At 40.8% G+C, this 19,824-nt stretch overlaps 1 protein-coding gene across 16 annotated transcripts in view; it reads right to left on the reverse strand.

The window, feature by feature from the left end:
• Parn (poly(A)-specific ribonuclease) overlaps nt 1-19,824 on the reverse strand; it is a 137,920-nt gene that overhangs the window by 61,294 nt on the left and 56,802 nt on the right. For 11 of the 16 annotated variants that reach the window (XM_039086248.2, XM_039086249.2, XM_039086251.2 and 8 more), the window contains 3 exon segments: nt 7,901-7,956; nt 6,694-6,780; nt 1,325-1,399 (listed from right to left, as the gene is read on the reverse strand). In XM_039086248.2, the coding sequence (XP_038942176.1) occupies nt 1,325-1,399; nt 6,694-6,780; nt 7,901-7,956 (218 nt within the window). 16 annotated transcript variants of the gene reach the window in all.

Here is a 19,824-nt window from a genome sequence, read left to right on the forward strand (position 1 = left end):
GGAATAATACACGATGAACAGGCCAATGAAGGCTTCAGAGGGGCCCAAATTCCCTGCTTCAATCTCACTACTTCATATTCTCAAAGCATACCTGCAACTTATTTTAGAAAGAGCACACTAGGAAAAGACAGAATACAAGCAAATGAAGAGACAGGCCAAGTGCTGCTCTCTTGAACTTCTCCTAGCCCAGGGTAGTCTGGTCTGTCCGAGGCACTGCATGAGCCAGGGGAAGTGCGCATGTACACTAGAGAAGGGCGGGGAGATGGCAGAGGGCGAAAAGCATAGCCGCTCTCCTGGGTTCCATCCCCAGTACCCACATAGTGACTCACAACAGGGATAGCCAGTGCTATAGAGAGGAAACCCTGACTCAAAACAACACAAAAACCTACCGCTCTATGGGATCCAACTCCATGGCATCCAAGTTTTAAGTAGGTTTACAACAAAACATTAAAAAACAAAATTAATTCTCTAGTAACCAGATATGGTGATACACGCCTTTAATCCCAGCACTTGGGACACAGAGGTAGGCAATTTCTGTGAATTTAAGGCCAGCCTGATCTACATAAGAGAGTCTTGCTTTAAAGAAAAACATTTTGATTACCTATAATTTTGTTATTTGTTAAGACAAAAGCAATTTACATACTAATGAAATAGATGTGCTTATCTAACACAACATAACCTGAAGCTGTATTAATTAATGTCACGGTGCTGAGGAATGACAGGAAAATGTGACCTCTTTATTCCCATAATTAATCCACTATGCTCTGTCAGCAGAGAACTCTACATTAGAACAGTTCAGTCAGAACACAGGCTAAGTGGAATCCACGGTGTTTCAGGCATTGATGAGGATGCTGTATCACAGGAGAGCACATGCAGCACAGAACATGCATACTGTATGCTCAGAATGAACATACATACTGTATGCTCAGAATGAACATACATACTGTATGCTCAGAATGAACATACATACTGTATGCTCAGAATGAACATACATACTGTATGCTCAGAATGAACATACATACTGTATGCTCAGAATGAAAGCTGCCTCCAGTTCATTAGTGTTTGATTTTGAATTGTTTGATCACTGCATGCTCAGAATTTCTTTATTGTCAAATTTTCAAACCACACATTCAGTTACATGACATTACATGAGGTCTTGAGCCACAGTTTAAGTATCTTTAGATTAATGAATCAATAACTCATCTTATTAATATCTTCCTTTATTTCACTGGCAAGCTCAAAAATAAAGCAGAAATGCCAGTGAACCAGCTAGCTGCCTGAAACCACAGCTGTCAATAACAAAGCAGATGTCCAGGACACTAACCAATTTGTACTTGTTCTGGTTGGCTGAGAGAAACGAAGGCTGATGTGTCATCAATCCAGGATATCTGAATGTTACCTGTTAATGGTAAATTAAAAACAAAGTGAGTCTCTGAGCATTTAGAAACCATACAGTAGACTCAGTCTGATGTAGTTCAGTAAAGTCTAGAGGGATGAAATGTAAGACTGGAAATCTCAGCACTACCCAGCTTACTGCAAACTCTCAATCCACTATTTGTTTCTGTTAAAACTTCAAGACAGGCTAGGAGGTGGCTCAGTGCATAACGGCACTTGCTATGCAAGCATGAGCACCTTACTCAAAGGCCTGTCACTCTAGCACTAGGGGCTGCTAACATAGGATCTCAGACATCACGACAGCTTTAGGTTCAGCAGAAGATCCTGTCTCAAAAAAGAGTACCACAGCAGGATGCTCCACCTCCTCCTCTGGCCTCTCCAGTGATATAGGAGGTGTATGTCTACACATGCACATACATGCACACACTCATGCAAACGTTCAAGAAACACAAAACACAAAACCTTTGCATTATTTGTTTTAAAATCGAAACAGGGATGGGGAGAAGATTCAGTCAGTAAAAGTGCTTGACCTTAAAGAACTTAGTTTGATCCCAGCACCCACATAAAAAGGTGAGCATGGCTGAGTATGCCCATATAAACAGTGCTGGAGAGGTGGGCATGTAAACCCCTGGAATTCTTTGGCCCAGCAAAACTGGTGAGGTTTGGGTTCGGTAAGAGACCTTACATTAAAAAGGCAGGTGGGAGGGTCAGTGAGATGGGTCAGTGGTGAATGTGCTCACTGCCAAGACTGATGATCTGAGTCCCAGCCCCATGACTCACATGGTAGATTCTTATAAACTGTCCTCTGGCCTTCACACACATGCTAGGCCATGCTATTGTTTGCCTACATAATAAACAAGTAACTATTATTTTAATTAAAAAAATAAGGTAGAGATTTATTTAATTAGGACAGACATATCAACCTCTGGAATTTACACACACACACACACACACACACACACCCCAAAACAGTGATAAAAATTTTAAAAGTTAAAAAGAAAGAAGCATGTAGATTGCTGTTGATATGCAGGTGAGGGCCAGTGAAAAATAAGACTGGAGTTCATGATTGGGCAGTGAAAAAAGAAAGCGGGCTGAGAGTTTTAGAGATGGGGCATTGAGGGACAGAGAGGACAGAAGGACAGAGAAGATGGAGGAAGAAGAGGGTGAACCTGATTCACGTGTCTTTAAGTAGCTATGAATGTTATAGAAGGGATAGAATAATACAGGACAAGTTGTCTTATCTAGATGGACAGCTTGTATCAATATCAATTGGCTCTGAGTTCATTGCGTGGGCGTTTTGTGGGTTGAGAATTTGTAGGTATAAATCTGATTGATAAATTACAAGCCTCGAGAATTTTGATTTTACTGGGTTATGGGGATTTGTGACAGCTAGCCGCAGGGGGCAGATGACTGGGAATGTGATCGGTTCTAAGACAAGTGACCATGGGGATGGGAAGACCTAGTTACTAGAGCACAGCTGGCATTAGCGAGGGTTTAATATATATATATATATATATATATATATATATATATTCATGCGGCATGAGCAGTCAGAGTTGGACCCTGGTCTTATGCCAAGGTCACATACAATCAAACGTCGTTATCGTTACTTCATTTAAGACTGCTCTGGTTTACATATTTTGTCCCTGCCCCATGTTGACACTTAAACTCTGTTATCTGGTATTCAGATGTCGGGAGCATAAAGGCAGACAGAGGCTCTTACCATACACAGTGGTCATGCTGTGGGCATTAGGTAAACCCGCTGTACAAGAAGAGGGTGAACCTGACAGACACAGACGCTGTACCTGTGCTCTTCTCTCCGTCCAAGATGCCCTGTGCTGTGTGGGGACCCAGACAGAAAGGCTTTAACTACAAACTACTACAACTCTGAGCCCAAATAAATTGTGAGCTTCCAATAGCAATTGGAAATAAGCTGCACGGAAGACATGAACTTTGAAAATGAAGACTTGGGGCTGGAGAGATGGCTCAGTGGTTAAGAGCACTGACTGCTCTTCAGAGGACCTGAGTTCAAATCCCAGCAACCACATGGTGGCTCACAACCATCTGTAATGAGATCTGATGCCCTCTTCTGGTGCGTCTGAAGATAGCTACAGTGTACTTATATGTATAAAATAAATAAATAAATCTTTAAAAAAAAAAAGAAAATGAAGACTCTGCAATGTGATAAACAAACAGAGATGGAAGGAAAACTCCGTGTTAGGATCAGGCCAGGTAATAAGAGTGGACGACAAGGAAAAGAAGGCTAAGGGTGCTTGCAGCCGAGACTGACCATTTCCAGAATCCTCATGGGAGAGGCAGAGAACTGATTTCTACACGCTGTCCTCTGATCACATGCACTCCATACACACGTACACCACACAATTAAAAAATTAAGGATGTAGAGAGGGAAAACCAGACAGGCTAAAGTGAGAAACGGCAGCAAAAAGCACTACCCTGAAGCCACTACACTGTGTATGCAGGCAGAACCCAGGAGGCTGTGCAGGCAAGGGGAGGATAAGGACTGCGTCTGCTCTTGGGAATATACAGTGGACCAGAGTTAGCAATGAGTAAACTTAAAAGAACAAGTCTTTCAAAAGAATTCAAAAGCTTTCAAAGACTAAGAATTTTAAAAAACATTTCACTATGAAAATGATTTTGAAAAAGCCTCTGACTTGCAGCTTCCCAGCGGTAGCTGTCACTCACTGCCAGGGCAGCTGCCACCCAGGATGAACAATCCTAGGTAGCTTCTCAACAGATGCACTGCTGAGCCTTCCTGGGCCAGCTTCTTCCGTCCCACTGCCATGCCATAGTCACAAGGATGTCGTTATCACTACTGCAGTTATTGTTTCTGATCAAAGAACACTTGCCCAAGGTCACACAATGTCTGTGTTACTTACCAAAACTTTATTGTAGAGAATTAAAAAACAAAAACAAAAACAAAACCACACACCAAAATTAACCAGATCCATTGCTCTAGTGCAGGTTATTCTGAAGCTTGCTCTATAGACCTGGCTGCCTAGAACTCACAGAGATCCTCCTGCCTCTGCACCACCCAGCTCAATGAGATCCTAGACTACTAGAAAAAGCACCGTGGAGGTGCGGAGCCATCACCCCGGGTCTGACCATTAAATCTATGAACTTACAGCACCAGAGAGCGAAAAGCACATGCAGGGCTGTGTATTAAAAAACAAAAACATCCTGGTTAACCATTTTCCTTACCTTAGTTCTGAAAGCCTGACTACATAGGGGCAGGACTTAAACAGATGACAACAGGCACTGCAAAAGGAGTGAGCCCGAGGGTCACTGCCTTTCTCTACTGAAGGCTAAATTCAAAGGTGGGGACGGTTTCAAAGGGCAGAGACTATCTGCAACATAACTTTCTAGAAATATACCTGCTTTCACTTCCAGAATTCAATGTTTCTTTCAAGAGGTAACATGTGCTCATGTTTTAAGGACAGGAAAGCTTAGAAAACAAAAAGAACGTCTGCCAGACACTCAGTGGTGTGGCTGGAGTGTGGTTCTGCAGTGAAGAGCACTGACTGCTCTTCTAAAGGACTGGATCCTTTAGAATCCAGACAGTGGACAGCTCACCACTGTCTGTAACTGCAGTTTCAGGGGATCTGATGCCCTCTTCTGACTTCCAGGGCACTGTACACACACAGTGCTAATACAGAAATGCAGACAAAACAACCACATAGATTTTTTTTCAATGAATCATAATAAAATACCTAGCAGTAAATGCGTCTTCCTTCACTTCCATCTGACTTCTCCATGTTGCTTTGAAAATAGTGTTAATTAAGCAAGAGCCTATTCCATATCCTTCTTTTAATCTAAGTATTAAAATATACTTTAATATTTTACAATTTTAATATTTTCTTAAATGTCTATACAATTCAAGTATATTGTTTTATTCATTACTGTGCTAGATGGTTTTATGTCAGCTTAACACAAGCTAAAGTCATCTAAGAGGAGGAAACCTCAATTAATAAAAAGGCCCAAGATGGGTATTGGTGGCACATGCCTTTAGTCCCAGCACTTGGGGGGCAGAAGCAGGTGGATTTCTAAGTTCAAGGTCTACAGAGTGAGTTCCAGAACAACCAGCACTACACAGAGAAAGAGGAAACCCTGTCTCAAAAAACAAAAAAGGAGGAGGAGGAGGAAGAGCAAAGAAGGAAGAAAGAAGGAAGAAGGAAGGAAGGAGGGAAGGAAGGAGGAAGGAGGGAGGGAGGGAGGAAGGAGGGAAGGAGAAAAAAAGCACCTGTATCAGATCAGGCTGTCCACAATCCTGTGGGACATTTTCCTAATTACTGATCGATGGGGGAAGAACCTGGACCATTTTGAGTGGGCAGGGCTTGTGGTCCTGGATCCTATAAAAAAAAGCAGGCTGAACGAGCCAGTAAGCAGCACTCCTCCATGGTCTTTGCATCAGCTCCTGACTCTAGGTTTCCACCCTGTGTGAGTTCCTGTTCTGTCTTCCTTCAATGATGGACGACAAGGCAGAAGTATAAGACAAATATACCCTTTCCTCTCCATGGTGCTTTGGTCACAGTGTTTCACTGCAGCAATGGAAACCCTAACTCAGTCACTATTATGTACACTGCAGAAGCCACAGCATGCATGTGGCAGTAGAACAACTTTGTGGAATTGATTCTCTCCTTCCACTTTTGCAGGGATTGAACTCAGATCACCAAGCTTGCACAGCAAACACTGAGCCATCTCATTAGCATATGAATATTTTCTTAAATCTCTACACAGTAAATCTTTTGAGGATATACAAGTATTTATTAAGCATCAACGCTGTGACCAGTTTTCCACCTTCACTTTATTTAAGAATTTACAAGGAGAATAAATAGCTTTAGTACTTCATGTGTTAAAATAATAAACTTGTACATTCACAAACCCTGTGCTGATGTCTAACTCATGACCTAGGACCTATAAGAATGAGAGGAACTGCTATGTTATGCACATCTGGAGTCTTGGTTGGCTTACACATCTGTGTTTGCTGATTAATTTCAAGCAGAGATTGTCTGTCAGTATAAAACAGACATTCTCTCTGGATTTAATCTTAAATTCTTTACCACTTGTCTAAGTTTGCTTTCCCTAGCCCACAAGAAGGGCAGTCACAGTGATGGCTCCCTGTTTTCTTGGACTCAAAGGACGGCAAAGGTTATATAACGCACCTCAGAGCACATTAGAACATCGCATATGGACTTAAACCTTTTACATGATCTCCTTCTAAGCATGTCTACACTAAGAGGGGTCAAAACCCTAAATGAATATCACGAATTCTTTGCTCACCAAAGGCGCTGAAGAGCTGGTACAGGTCACTGGTTTTCCATTCTTTAGGGAAGGTCACATGGAGAACATGATCCCGCTTAGGCTGCACTACAAGACACAAAATCACAAAAGGGTGACAGCGGACAGAAAAGCAATCTAAGTACTGGCTAAGGGAATAGCTCCCTTAGGAAGCTGCTTGCTACACAGGGACGAGATCTGAGTCTGATCCTCGGAACGCCCACAAAAACAGGTCGATGTGGAGGAATGGGTTCCAATTGCTAGTGCCGGGGAGGGGGAACAGGAAGGGATTTCTCCCCAGAACTCTGGCTAACCAGTCTAACCGAATCAGTGAGCTCCAAGTAGACACTCAAAATTCAAGGTGGAGAGCTCCTGACGAACAACCACCAAGGTTGACTACTGGCAAGGAAGCAAGTCAAATCAGGGAACTTTTTGATTGTCTTAGCCTATAGGGTGTTAGGATTACAAGAGTACATTACCATACTTTGCAAGCACAGATTCTTTCACTAAATAAGTCCACACTACCTTGTGGAATTATCATAGATCAACTCCTAAGAGGATCAGTAGAATTCTTACTACTATTAGACATGGCTGATGAAAGGACATAGGAATCCTAACTCTGTTTCCAAGGGCTAGGAACCAGGTGTGCATTGCCACACTCAGGCAGTTGCAGGCTGTTCTTATGTTAGGTAATCCACAACAATTTGATTGATAGCAATTTAAAAAAAATCAACTTGATAAATTTAAATATATATGTAAGTAACTAGAAAACAGAGTAAAACAAACTACTAACATAGTATATATTAAAATATATGTATTGGCCCTCATAGAAGAGGGGGGGGATGGGATAGGAAGTTTATGGACAGGAAACCAGGAAAGGGATAACATTTGAAATGTAAATTAAAAAATCCAATAAAAAAATGGAAAAAATATATTGGAATATGTATTGAAAATTATTCAACTTTAGGAGGAATGAAACAATGAATATGTATATGGATAGATACAGATATATAGGTATATCATAGCCTTGAAAATATAAATCATGGTTAATGATGACCCAAGGGTCTCATGAACTTTAATTATGCAATCTCTTCCAAACCCAAACTACTGCTCATTTTTAAGTAAGTCTTCCCAGTGCTCTTTTTCCTGTTATCCCCTTCAGACCATACTCTAAATAAAAGATACAATGAGGAAATCAAAATATACTTACAGTCTGGCCCTTCCAAGTTTAAATAGGGAATATCCATGACCCTCATAAGAAATAACCTACAAAATGAAAACAAACAAGTAAACAAATAGTTCACAAAATAATTTTTCTTCTTTCCCTCCCTCCCTCCCTCCCTCCCTCCCTCCCTCCCTCCCTTCCTTCCTTCCTTTCTTTTTTAAAGCATCTATTAAAATGTTAGTAGAAGCTACTTCTTACTGTGGTTGTTTGAATGAGAACAGCCTTCACAGACTTATACATTTCAAAACCTTATGAGCTCTAACCCTCTGAAATCATTAGCCCAATAAAATACTTTCTTCTCTAAGTTTCCCAGGTCATAGCATCTTGTAACAGCAATAGAAAAGTAACAAACACATTTACATTATTCTATTTCTAAAATAAGAAAATTGAAGAATTCTTAAAATTTACTTCAGAGATTTTTTCTTTTTAGATAAATATTTATTATAAAGATAAAAATACAAATTGTGATATCTCCAACACTTAAAACAGTTCCTGGTACTCAGTAGTCTCTCAACAATGCCAACTAGATTAATGAAATCATTAAGGACAAGGTGAAAGAACTCTGTCCTACCAGACAGTCCAGAGAGCAAGTACTAACTCTTCACCAACATACAAAAAGGTATCTATACAGTCGAATTTGTGAGGGGAAGATGGAATTAACTTTTTATTCTTTACTTTTTAATAAATTGAAAAGTCTGGGTATGTTGTGCCTCCATTTTCATTAAATTCTAAAAAGTCTTTAATTTCTTTCTTTATTTCTTCCTTGACCCAGTTGTCATTGAGTAGAGCATTGTTCAGCTTCCATGTACATGTGGGCTTTCTGACGTTTTTGTTCTTACTGAAGACCAGCCTTAGTCTGTGGTGATCTGATAGGATGAAGGGGATTATTTCAATCTCCTTGTATCTATTGAGGCCTGTTTTGTGGCCAATTATGTGGTCAATTTTTGAGACGGTACCATAAGGTGCTAAGAAGAAGGTATATTCTTTTGTTTTAGGATGAAATGTTCTATAGATGTTCATTTGGTTCATAAATCCATTTGGTTCATAATTTCTGTTAGTTTCACTCTGTCTCCATTTAGTTTCTGTTTCCATGACCTGTCCATTGATAAAAGGTGTGTTGAAGTCTCCTAGTATTATTGTGTGTGGTGTAATGTATGCTTTGAGCTTTAGTAAAGTTTCTTTTATAAATGTGGGTGCCCTTGCATTTGGAACATAGATATTCAGAATTGAGAGTAAATCTTGGTAGATTTTTTTCTTTGATGGGTATAAAGTGTCCTTCCTTATCTTTTTTAATAACTTTTGGTTGAAAGTCAATTTTATTTGATATTAGAATGGCTATTCCAGCTTGTTTCTTCGGACCATTTGCTCGGAACATTTTTTTCCCAGCCTTTCACTCTTAGGTAGTGTCTTTGTCACTGAGGTGCGTTTCGTATATGCAGCAAAATGTTGGGTCCTCTTTACGTATCCAGTCTGTTAGTCTATGTCTTTTTATTAGGAAATTGAGTCCATTGATAGGTAAGATATTAAGCAACAGTGATTATTTCCTGTTATTTTTGTGGGTAGAAGTGGAATTATGTTTGCGTGCTATTTTCTTTTGGGTTTGTTGCAAGAGGATTACATTCTTGCTTTTTCTAGGGTGTAGTTTTCCTCTGGTAACAAAGTTAAATTACAATCAGATAAACCATCTAAACAGTCCCATAACCCCTAAGGAAATAGAAGCAGTCATTAAAAGTCTCCTAACCAAAAACATCCCAGGTCCAGATAGGTTTAGTGCAGAACTCTATCAGACCTTCAAAGAAGACCTAATACCAATACTCTGCAAACTAGTCCACAAAATAGAAACAGAAGGAACACTACCCAATTCCTTCTATGAAGTCACAATTACAATTATACCAAAACTACACACAGACCCTATAAAGAAAGAGAATTTCAGACCAATTTCTCTCACGAATATCGATGTAAAAACACTCAATAAAATTTTCGCAAACCAAATCCAAGAACACATCAAAATGATCATTCACCATGATCAAGTAGGCTTCATCCCATGGATGCAAGGATGGTTCAATATACGGAAATTCACCAACATAATCCACTATATTAACAAACTCAAGGGAAAAAAAACACACACACACGATCATTTTACTAGATGGTGAGAAAGCATTTGACAAAATTCAACACCCCTTCATGATAAAAGTCCTGGAAACATAAGGAATTCAAGGTGCATACCTAAACACAGTAAAAGCAATATGCAGCAGTAGCCTATATCAAACTAAATGGAGAGAAACTTGCAGCAATCACACTAAAATCAGGGACTAGACAAGGCTGCCCACTCTCTCACTACCTAGTCAATATAGTACTTGAAGTCCTAGCCAGAGCAATTAGACAACAAAAAGAGGTCAAAGGGATATAAATTGAAAAGGAAGAAGCAAAATATCACTGTTTGCAGATGATATGATAGTATATTTAAGTGATCCCAAAAGTTCTACCAGAGAACTACTAAAGCTGATAAACACCTTCAGCAAAGTGGCTGGGTATAAAATTAACTCAAATAAATCAGTAGCCTTCCTCTACACAAGAGAGAAACAAGCCGAGAAAGAAATTAGGGAAACGACACCCTTCATAATAGTCCCAAATAATATAAAATACCTCGGTGTGACTTTAACCAAGCAAGAGAAAGATCTGTATGACAAGAACTTCAAGTCTCTGAAGAAAGAAACTGAAGATCTCAGAAGGTGGAAAGATCTCCCATGCTCATGGATTGGCAGGATTAACATAGTAAAAACTGCCATTTTGCAAAACGCAAGGTACAGATTTAATACAATCTCTATCAAAATTGCAACTCAATTCTTCATAGAATTAGAAAGAGCAATTTGCAGATTCATTTGGAAAAGCAAAAAAAAACCCAGCATAGCAAAAACTATTCTCAACAATAAAAGAACTTCTGTGGGGAATCACCATCCCTGACCTCAAGCAGCATTGCAGAGCAATAGTGATAAAAACTGTATGGTATTGGTGCAGAGACAGGCAGGTAGATCACTGAAGTAGAACTGAAGACCCAGAAATGAACTCACACACCTGTGGTCACTTGATCTTTGACAAAGGAGCTAAAACTACCCAGTGGAATACGACAGCATTTTCAACAAATGGTGCTGGTTTCACTGGCAGTCAGTCTGTAGAAGATGCAAATTGATCCATTCTTGTCACCCTGACAAAAATCAAGTCCAAGTGGATCAAGGTTCTCCACATAAAACCAAAAACACTCAAACTAATACAAGAAAAAGTGGGGAAGAGTCTCAATCACGTGGGCACTGGGAAAAACTTCCTGAACAAAACACGAATGGCTTATGCTCTAAGATCAAGAATCGAGAAATGGGACCTCATAAAATGCATAGCTTCTGTAAGGCAAAGGACATTGTCATTAGAACAAAATAGCATCCAACAGATTGGAAAAAGATCTTTACCAATCCTACATCTGAAAGAACTAAAAAAGTTAGACTCCAGAGAGCCAAAGAACCCTATTAAAAAATGGAGTACAGGGGTTGGGGATTTAGCTCAGTGGTGGAGCGCTTGCCTAGCAAGCGCAAGGCCCTGGGTTTGGTCCCCAGCTCTGAAAAAAAAGAAAAAAAAAAAGAAGAAAAAAATGGGGTACAGAGCTAAACGAAACATTCTCAGCTGAGGATTATCGGATGGCCAAAAAGCACCTAAAGAAATGTTCAACATCCTTAGTCATCAGGGAAATGCAAATCAAAGCAACCCTGAAATTCCACCTCACACCAGTCAGAATGGCTAAGATCAAAAACTCAGGTGACAGTAGATTCTGGCGAGGATGTGGAGAAAGTGGAACACTCCTCCATTATTGGTGGGATTGCAAGCTGGTACAACTACTATGGAAATCAGTCTGGAGGTTCCTCAGAAAGTTGAACATTCTACTACCTGAGGACCCAGCTATACCTCTCCTGGGCACAGATGCAAAAAATGTTCCAACATATAACAAAGACACATGCTCCACTATGTTCATAGCAGCCTTATTTATAATAGCCAGAAGCTGGAAAGAACCCAGATGCCCTTCAACAGAGGAATGGATACAGAAAATGTGGTACATCTACACAATGGCGTACTACTCAGTTATCAAAAACAATGACTTCATGAAATTCATAGGCAAATAGATTGAACTAGAAAATAGCATCCTGGGTGAGCTAACCCAGTCACAGAAAAACATACATGGTATGCACTCACTGATAAATGGATATTAGCACAAAAGCTTGAATTACCGAAGATACAATCCACAGACCACATGAAGATCAAGAAGAAGGATGACCAAGTTTATTCTTTCTTAAAATGGGGAACAAAAATATACATAGGAAGGGATATGGAGGCAAAGTTTGGAGCAGAGACTAAAGGCCATTCAGAGCCTGCCTGACATGGGTATACAGCATATATATATATATCACCAAAACTAGACAATATTAATGAAGCTAAGAAGGCCATGCTGACAGGAGCTAGATATAGCTCTCTCCTGAGGGGCACAGCCAGGGCACGTCAAATTCAGAAGCGAATGCTAGCAGCACACCATTGAAGTGAGAACGAGATCACCATTGGAGGAGTTAGAGAAAGGATTGAAAGAGCTGAAGGGGCTTGCAACCCCGTAAGAACAACAATACCAACCAACCATAGCTCCCCAGGGTCTAAATCACTATCCAAAGACTATCCATGGACTGGCCCATGGCTGTAACTGCATATATAGCAGAAGATAGTCTTGTTGAGCACCAATGGAAGGAGTAGCCCTTGGTGGTGCCAAGGCTGGCCTCCCCAGTTTAGGGGAATGTGTCGGGGGTGGGTGTGTGTGTGAAGAGGGGTGGTTGGGGAGGGGAACACCCATATAGAAGAAGGGGAGGAGGATGGGATAGGGGAATTATGTCTGGGAAACTGGGAAAGAGAATAACATTTGAAATGAGAATAAAAAATATCCAATTAAAAAAAAGTAAACTTAAAAAAATTACTTGTTAATTACATCTGTCTGCAATAGCTTTCTTTTCCTTTGTTTGCTAGATTATGAACAAAATCCAGCTTTCTGTTCTGTCTGCGATGATATTAACAAGCCCTACTTGAGTAACAATGTATTGTGTTCTCCTGTTTGAGGAGCCATTATACAGCAGATTAAAAAGGCAATCTAAGTGCTCAACATGCAGTTAGTTTGGCTTCGGTGACCTGCAATTAAGGCACATTATTCTCAAGCACTCAAAGGCATGTAGGGTATGATTAGCTCACATATAAACCATTGGCAGAAGAACTTTGTTCTGTTACTGTAAGAAAAAGAAAAGTCTATAGTCAGTGGCTTGAGAGTTTGTGCGGGCCTCCAGGATAATAAAGCAAATTCTACAACTAAGAAATCACCAATATAAGCTAATGTCCACTACTGTGCTTTTATCAGTTATGTCACCCACATGAACCAAGGTTCCCACAGTGTGAGAAAGTGACAAAGCAGCACATAGCACTACACATCTGAGATCACTGGGCAGCCATCATTGTACCTTCCACCAAGAGCCTGGAAGTTCATGGCAGGGAAAGTTTTACACTTTATATAATTTCCAGTTCTCCTTTTAGTAGATTTACATAGTTTCCCCAATTCTGAAAGTCAAATTAAAAATAAAACAAAAATATTCACTTCAGACCAACAAGATGCCACAATAGGTTAAGGTGTTTGCCTTACAAGCCGGGTGGCCTGAGTCTGATTCTAAGGTGGAAGGAGAGAAAGGATATCACACAGATGAACTTCACAATCACACTGTGGCAAACACTTACATGCACATCATCATTTGTTGAGGTTTGGTCTTTTGCTACGCTAAGTACTGGATGCTCCCACAGAGCACAAATAGACCCAGGTGATGCTAGGTGACCTTGCCTCCAAATTATCCCTGATTGATAAATAAAGATACTGACAGCAAGAGATGGGCAGAAGAGAAAAAGGCAGGGTTTAGGGTTCCCAGACTTAGAGTTGGAAAGTCACAAGGTGGGAAAAAGGAATATGGAGAGGAAGAAGTTGCCATGGGGTAAGAATCTTAAAATAATGGCCATGCTGGTTGGCTAGTTGGAGTTAAGAGCAGCAAAGATGAAACATGCCAAATCATACAGAGGGATTATCAGCTGGGAAATAGGCATAATAGCATAGAGAATAGACATCTGCCCAGCTACTGTGCTGATTATCACTGATAAATATAAATGTTGTGTGTCATTTACCTGGGAATCAATTGGTCAAAGGTAGGGTAGAAACCCTGGATTAAGATATTTTCCACATCATATATATATATATATACAGTCATAAATTTGGAAAATTACAAATTGGGGCTGAAAAGTAGTTCAGATACTAAGAGTACTAACTGCTCTTACAGAGAGGACCTGGGTTTTATTCCCTGCAACCACTTGGTGGCTTTCATGTTAGGAACTCCAGTGCCAGGGGATTCAATGTCTTCTTTTAAACTCCTCAGTACTACGCACACATGGTATATAGATATAGTATAGATATAGATAGATATATAGATATAGATAGATATATAGATATATAGAGATAGATATTAGATAGAGATAGATACAGAGATAGATAGAGATAGACAGATATAGATATAGATATGTAGGCAAAACAAGCATACCCATCAAATAAAAAAGGTTTAAATTCTGGGGGAAAAAAGCGACTTTAAGAAATATGTATCCGAGCTGGCGAGATGGCTGGCTCAGTAGTTAAGCACTTGTTGCTCTTGTATCCCAGGCCAGCCAGTGTTACATATAGACTCTATCTCAAAAAAAAAAAAAAAAAAAAAAAAAGAAGGAAAAGGAGAGGAAGTTGAATTGTAAGAAGTTCATTGCTATACATAAACAAAACCATAATCAAAGTTAACTGGCTGCGGGGGTAAAGGTGTCAAGAGTCTCTTTTAGTGGTGACAATTTTTTTGCTGGCTTTTGTTTGTTTTTCCAAAACAGGGTCTCACTATATATCCCTAGTTGGCCTGGTACTCACTATGTAGACCAGGCTGACCTCAACCTCACAGAAATCCCCATCTCTGTCTCCTGAGTGCTCAAGAGCGAAAACCAGACTCAAAGAGAATCTGAGGACAAGTTATCACAGTTTAAGAAGAAAGCCCCAGGGCAGGCAAGCTATACATCTCCCAGTTGCCAGCAAAGGAAGGGGAGAAATGAAGAAGAGAAGGAAAAGTCACGTGTCTGAGACAGGTAGCATGGAGGCCAGCCACCTGGCAGCAGGCAGCCACATGACAGGGAAGAAAGCTTTAGAAAGAGCAAGGAAGGACATAGCATTAGTTAATGTTTAAGAGCATACTTGGGGGTTTGGGGATTTAGCTCAGTGGTAGAGCGCTTGCCTAGCAAGTGCAAGGCCCTGGGTTCGGTTCTCAGCTGGGGGGTGGGGGGGAGAGCATACTTGGGCTCTAGTCAGCATCTGAAAAAAAAAGACCAGAAGAAAAAGAAACAAGTATGCCTTTGTAAGGAATGGCTGGCAGACCTGGCCACACATCATGGCAGCTCATGAGGAGTGGAAAGAAATTCTGGAAAGGAAAAGTACATTATCTAGAGGCGAACATGCCTTTCTGAGAGTGAGTCCCTTGCTGGGTCCATGGTGTGCCCACTGGATTAACCCTCAGTGGAGTAGAAAAAGACCTGGAGGTGAGTCCACTGTTTACACTCCCCTCCTTAAGTTCTTTGTAGCAAACACAGGGAAATATGGAGACTCATCACTGCATGCAATTCTATGCATGAAGGACGGTGAATGGTCAGCACTCAGCAAGACATCTAGACAAACCCCTTAAGGCTCAGGGAAGATTCAGAAGAGGGGTTGGAATGAATATAGAAAGAGTCAGAAGACAGGAAGAAGGCTGCAGAGCCCTAGCTCCTGGAAAGGATACAGAGAGGCAATCATGAAGTCACAGTTGCTGCACCTACTGGGCCATACACACCAGGGCTGTCTTACAGTCAACTGCGGATAGGAGCCAGGCTCAGAAGGCCCTACCATTTACTGTTGAACTATTGGCAACTAAAGGAGGTGTTAACATCATCTGTCAGCCACTGGTGAGTCCACTAGATGCTAATATACAGCTCCAAATGCAAGGTCACTGAGACCGTTCTAATTAAACTCTGTGTGTCACAAAAGAGAACAAGTCATGGATATGGAAGGGAAAGAAGAGGAGCTGGCAGGGGACAGAAGAAGATGAGAGGGTAGAGGGGAAAGCAACCAGACTGCACTGTGCACGTGAATGATACTGTCAAAGAGTAAGATTTGGTAATAAAAAGGCAGAAAGTGGGGCTGGAGAGATGGCTCAGCGGTTAAGAGCGCTGACTAATCTTCCTGAGGTCCTGAGTTCAATTCTCAACAACCACATGCTGGCACTCAACCATCTATAATGGAATCTGATGTCCTCTTCTGATGTGTCTGAAGACAGCTACAGTGTACTCACACACAATAAATAAATCTTTAAAAAAAAATAGTTAGAAAGTTTCATCCTCAGGTACAACATCCAAACCTCTCCTGAAAACAGAGTCAGTCTTGACCTGTCAGACTTGCCTTCCCAGTATTTGACAGAAGCCACTTTCATGTGAATTACTAACAACACTTCCTTCAACCTTCACATGTGGGCTGCAGAAAACTAAACAGCCCCCAAAGCAGGGAGAACACAGAAATCAGATCTGTGCATGAGTTGGCACAGAAGCTCTAGAGAGAGCCCCACAAGTGTGAGATTAACCCTAATGCTATGGCTAACTGGCTGCAGAGCTGAACCAAAGTAAACATTCCTATCTTCTATACTTCTGTGTGCAACTGCTGCCACCCTGAGCTTCTGGAGGAGAATTAAACACTCGGTGCTTGAGTTGGCCACAGAGTAGTAAGCTTTAGCCACCAATGTCACACTAAAGAATACCTCTAATCCACACAAAAGACAGAACTGACATCCATAACCTTCATCAGACATGGAATCCTTCCCACTCCAGGGAGAGCACTGAAGTGAAAGGTCATTCTCTGATGACATAATAGCTTGCCTTAAACTATGGCTATTCTGAATCATTCCCTGCCTGTCCAAGAAAGACTACACAATAATGGCAGTACTAACCCACTATATGCTACAATGTCCACAGAAACACAAGTGCAAATGTGATACACAGAAAGTTAGTGAGACAGTTCAGTGAGTACAGGCTTTGCTGATCTTAGTTCAAACCTCAGGACTTGCATTAGGAAAGATAACAACAGACTCCAGCAAGATGTCTCTGAACTCCACATACATACTGTGGCACATAAACTGAGGCTAGAGGGTTGAAAACTTATGCAAGACTAAATAACAAAACCCAGCAAGGGATGGGGAGTCCTGCAGGTAGGCTCCTTTGGCATGGAAATTTCCCCAGCAGCTTCCCACCTCTTAATACCATTGTGGGCAGCTGCTGCTACCCTGCACTTCTGGAGGCAAATTGGAGATTTCTAATTAGAAATGAAAGAAAATAGTTCTCTACTTTCTGCTCTCTAAATAGGAGACCTTTCAGTATGACAACTGAGAGCACTAAGAGAAAGCAAGTGAGACACACTGCAAAGCAGTGAAGTAAGTAGTTAGGGGCTAGAAAGACAATAGCTCAGTGGTAAAGGGCACTTGTTGCTCTTAGAAAGGATGAAAGTTGGGTTCCCAGCACCCACATTGGCTCACAATCACCACCTCTGATTCCAACTTCTAGTCTCTATAGGTACTCACGCATACATAACAGACACACACAGAGATACACACTCATATAACAGATACACACACAACAGATTCATATACACACACCTAATAGATATACACATAACAGATACATACACATACAGACACAAGAGATAATAACAGATCTCTCTCTCTCTCTCTCTCTCTCTCTCTCTCTCTCTCTCACACACACACACACACACACACACACACACACACACACACACACACACACCAGTTGGCAAACAGGAAAGAGTGCCAAGAGTCTACTGCCACAGCTACTTGGGTAGCTGATAAAAGAGAATTGCTAGGGGACTGGAGAGATGGCTCAGTGTTTAAGAGCACTGACTGCTCTTCCCAAGGTCCTGAGTTCAAATCCCAGCAACCACATAGTGGCTCACAACCATCTGTAATGAGATCTGATACCCTCTTCTGGTGTGTCTGAAGACCGTTATAGTGTACTTATACATAAAATAAATAAGTATATATTTAAAAAAAAAAAGAGAGAGAGAGAGAATTGCTAGAGGCCAAAGGTTTCTGTCTAGCTTGGGCAACACAGTAAGACTCCTTTCCTTTCCCTTCTTAAAACAAAACAGAATCGGTTAAGCTATGAAGGGAAATATAATACAGTATAGGTAGATACTGACAAGATACTCAAATCCAAGGAGAAGGTCCACCTGGAGGACAACAGGGCAGCTCTACACAATGCTGATCAATCATTTCATAAATATCTTCTTCCTCATACATTTTCATTGGTAGGGGTGTGTGTGTGTGTGTGTGTGTGTGTGTGTGTGTGTGTGTGTATGAATGAATATATGCGATTAATTTAATTTTAATTGCATGTCAGGCCTGGTTCCTAAGGCCAGAAGACAACCACTCTGTGGGTGCTAAGAACTGAACCTGGATCCTCTCTGCAAAAACAGCAAGTGCTCTCAACTGCCAGCCATCTCTGTAGCTTTTATATTTTTTTTTGGTTCTTTTTTTTTTCCGGAGCTGGGGACCGAACCCAGGGCCTTGCACTTCCTAGGCAAGCGCTCTACCACTGAGCTAAATCCCCAACCCCACTTTTATATTTTTAACTTGTAAGCCTATACAGTAGTATAATCAATTGAAAAAGGGTGTAGTTTGAATAGGTATGGCCCACATAGACTCATGTGTTTGAATGCTTGGCCCATAGGAAGTGGCACTATTAGGAGGTGTGACCTTGTTAGGGTAGGTGTGACCTTATCATTGTGGGGGTGGGCTTTGAAGTCTTATATGCTCAAGTTCAGCCCAATGTAGGATGGAGTTTCCTGGATAAAGATGTAGAACGCTCAGCTCCTTCTCTAGCACTTGTTTCTGTCTGGATGCTGCCATACTTTCCTCTGGTCTGGTGATAATAGACTAGATCCCTGAAACTGTAAGCCAGCCCCAATTAAATGTTTTCCTCTATAAAAGTTGTCTTGGTCATGGTGTCTCTTCACAGCAATAAAACCCTAAGACAAATGGGAAATAGTGATCTCAATTAGTAAATATAAAAGCAATCAAGACAGCTGGAGAGACTGCTCTTCCAGAGGTCCTGAGTTCAATTCCCAGCAACCACATGGTGGCTCACAACCATCTGTAATGGGGATCCGATGCCCTCTTCTAGTGTGTCTGAAGACAGTGACAGTGTATTCACACACATTAAATAAATAAATCTTAGAAATAAATAAATACATTAATTAATTAATTAATTTAAAAAAAGACTCCAAGAATAGATGTATTGGAAATTCAGTAAAATGACAGTGGATTTACTTTGGGCTGAAAAACTTCAATTTATTTTTTGTTTGTTGGTTTGTTTTAATCTGTTAAAAAAAAACCCTGAATGTTAACTTCAGCTTCTTGAGATCCTTTGAGGTCTAGAGGACAGATAGAGAATTAACAGCAGTTCCATTATTTAAACAGGCTGGGAGGAAGAGTTTCATGTTCAGTGAATGTCTCTGAGCCACTAAAGGGGCAAAGAACAGAACAGAACTTCAGTGCCAACCAAGCCTTATCTCCACTGCAAGGCACTCTCCAGGGACTTCCCCAACAAATGTACAACACAAATTGTTTCAAAACATCTGTTGAAGCCTGGTGTATATGAAGGGGTACATGCCTTTACTCCAGCACTCAGGAGGTGCAGGCAGGCAAACATCAGTAAATTCACGGCCAACCTGATCTACA

The sequence above is a fragment of the Rattus norvegicus genome, chromosome 10 (genome assembly GCF_036323735.1).
Source record: "Rattus norvegicus strain BN/NHsdMcwi chromosome 10, GRCr8, whole genome shotgun sequence".
NCBI lineage: Eukaryota > Metazoa > Chordata > Mammalia > Rodentia > Muridae > Rattus > Rattus norvegicus.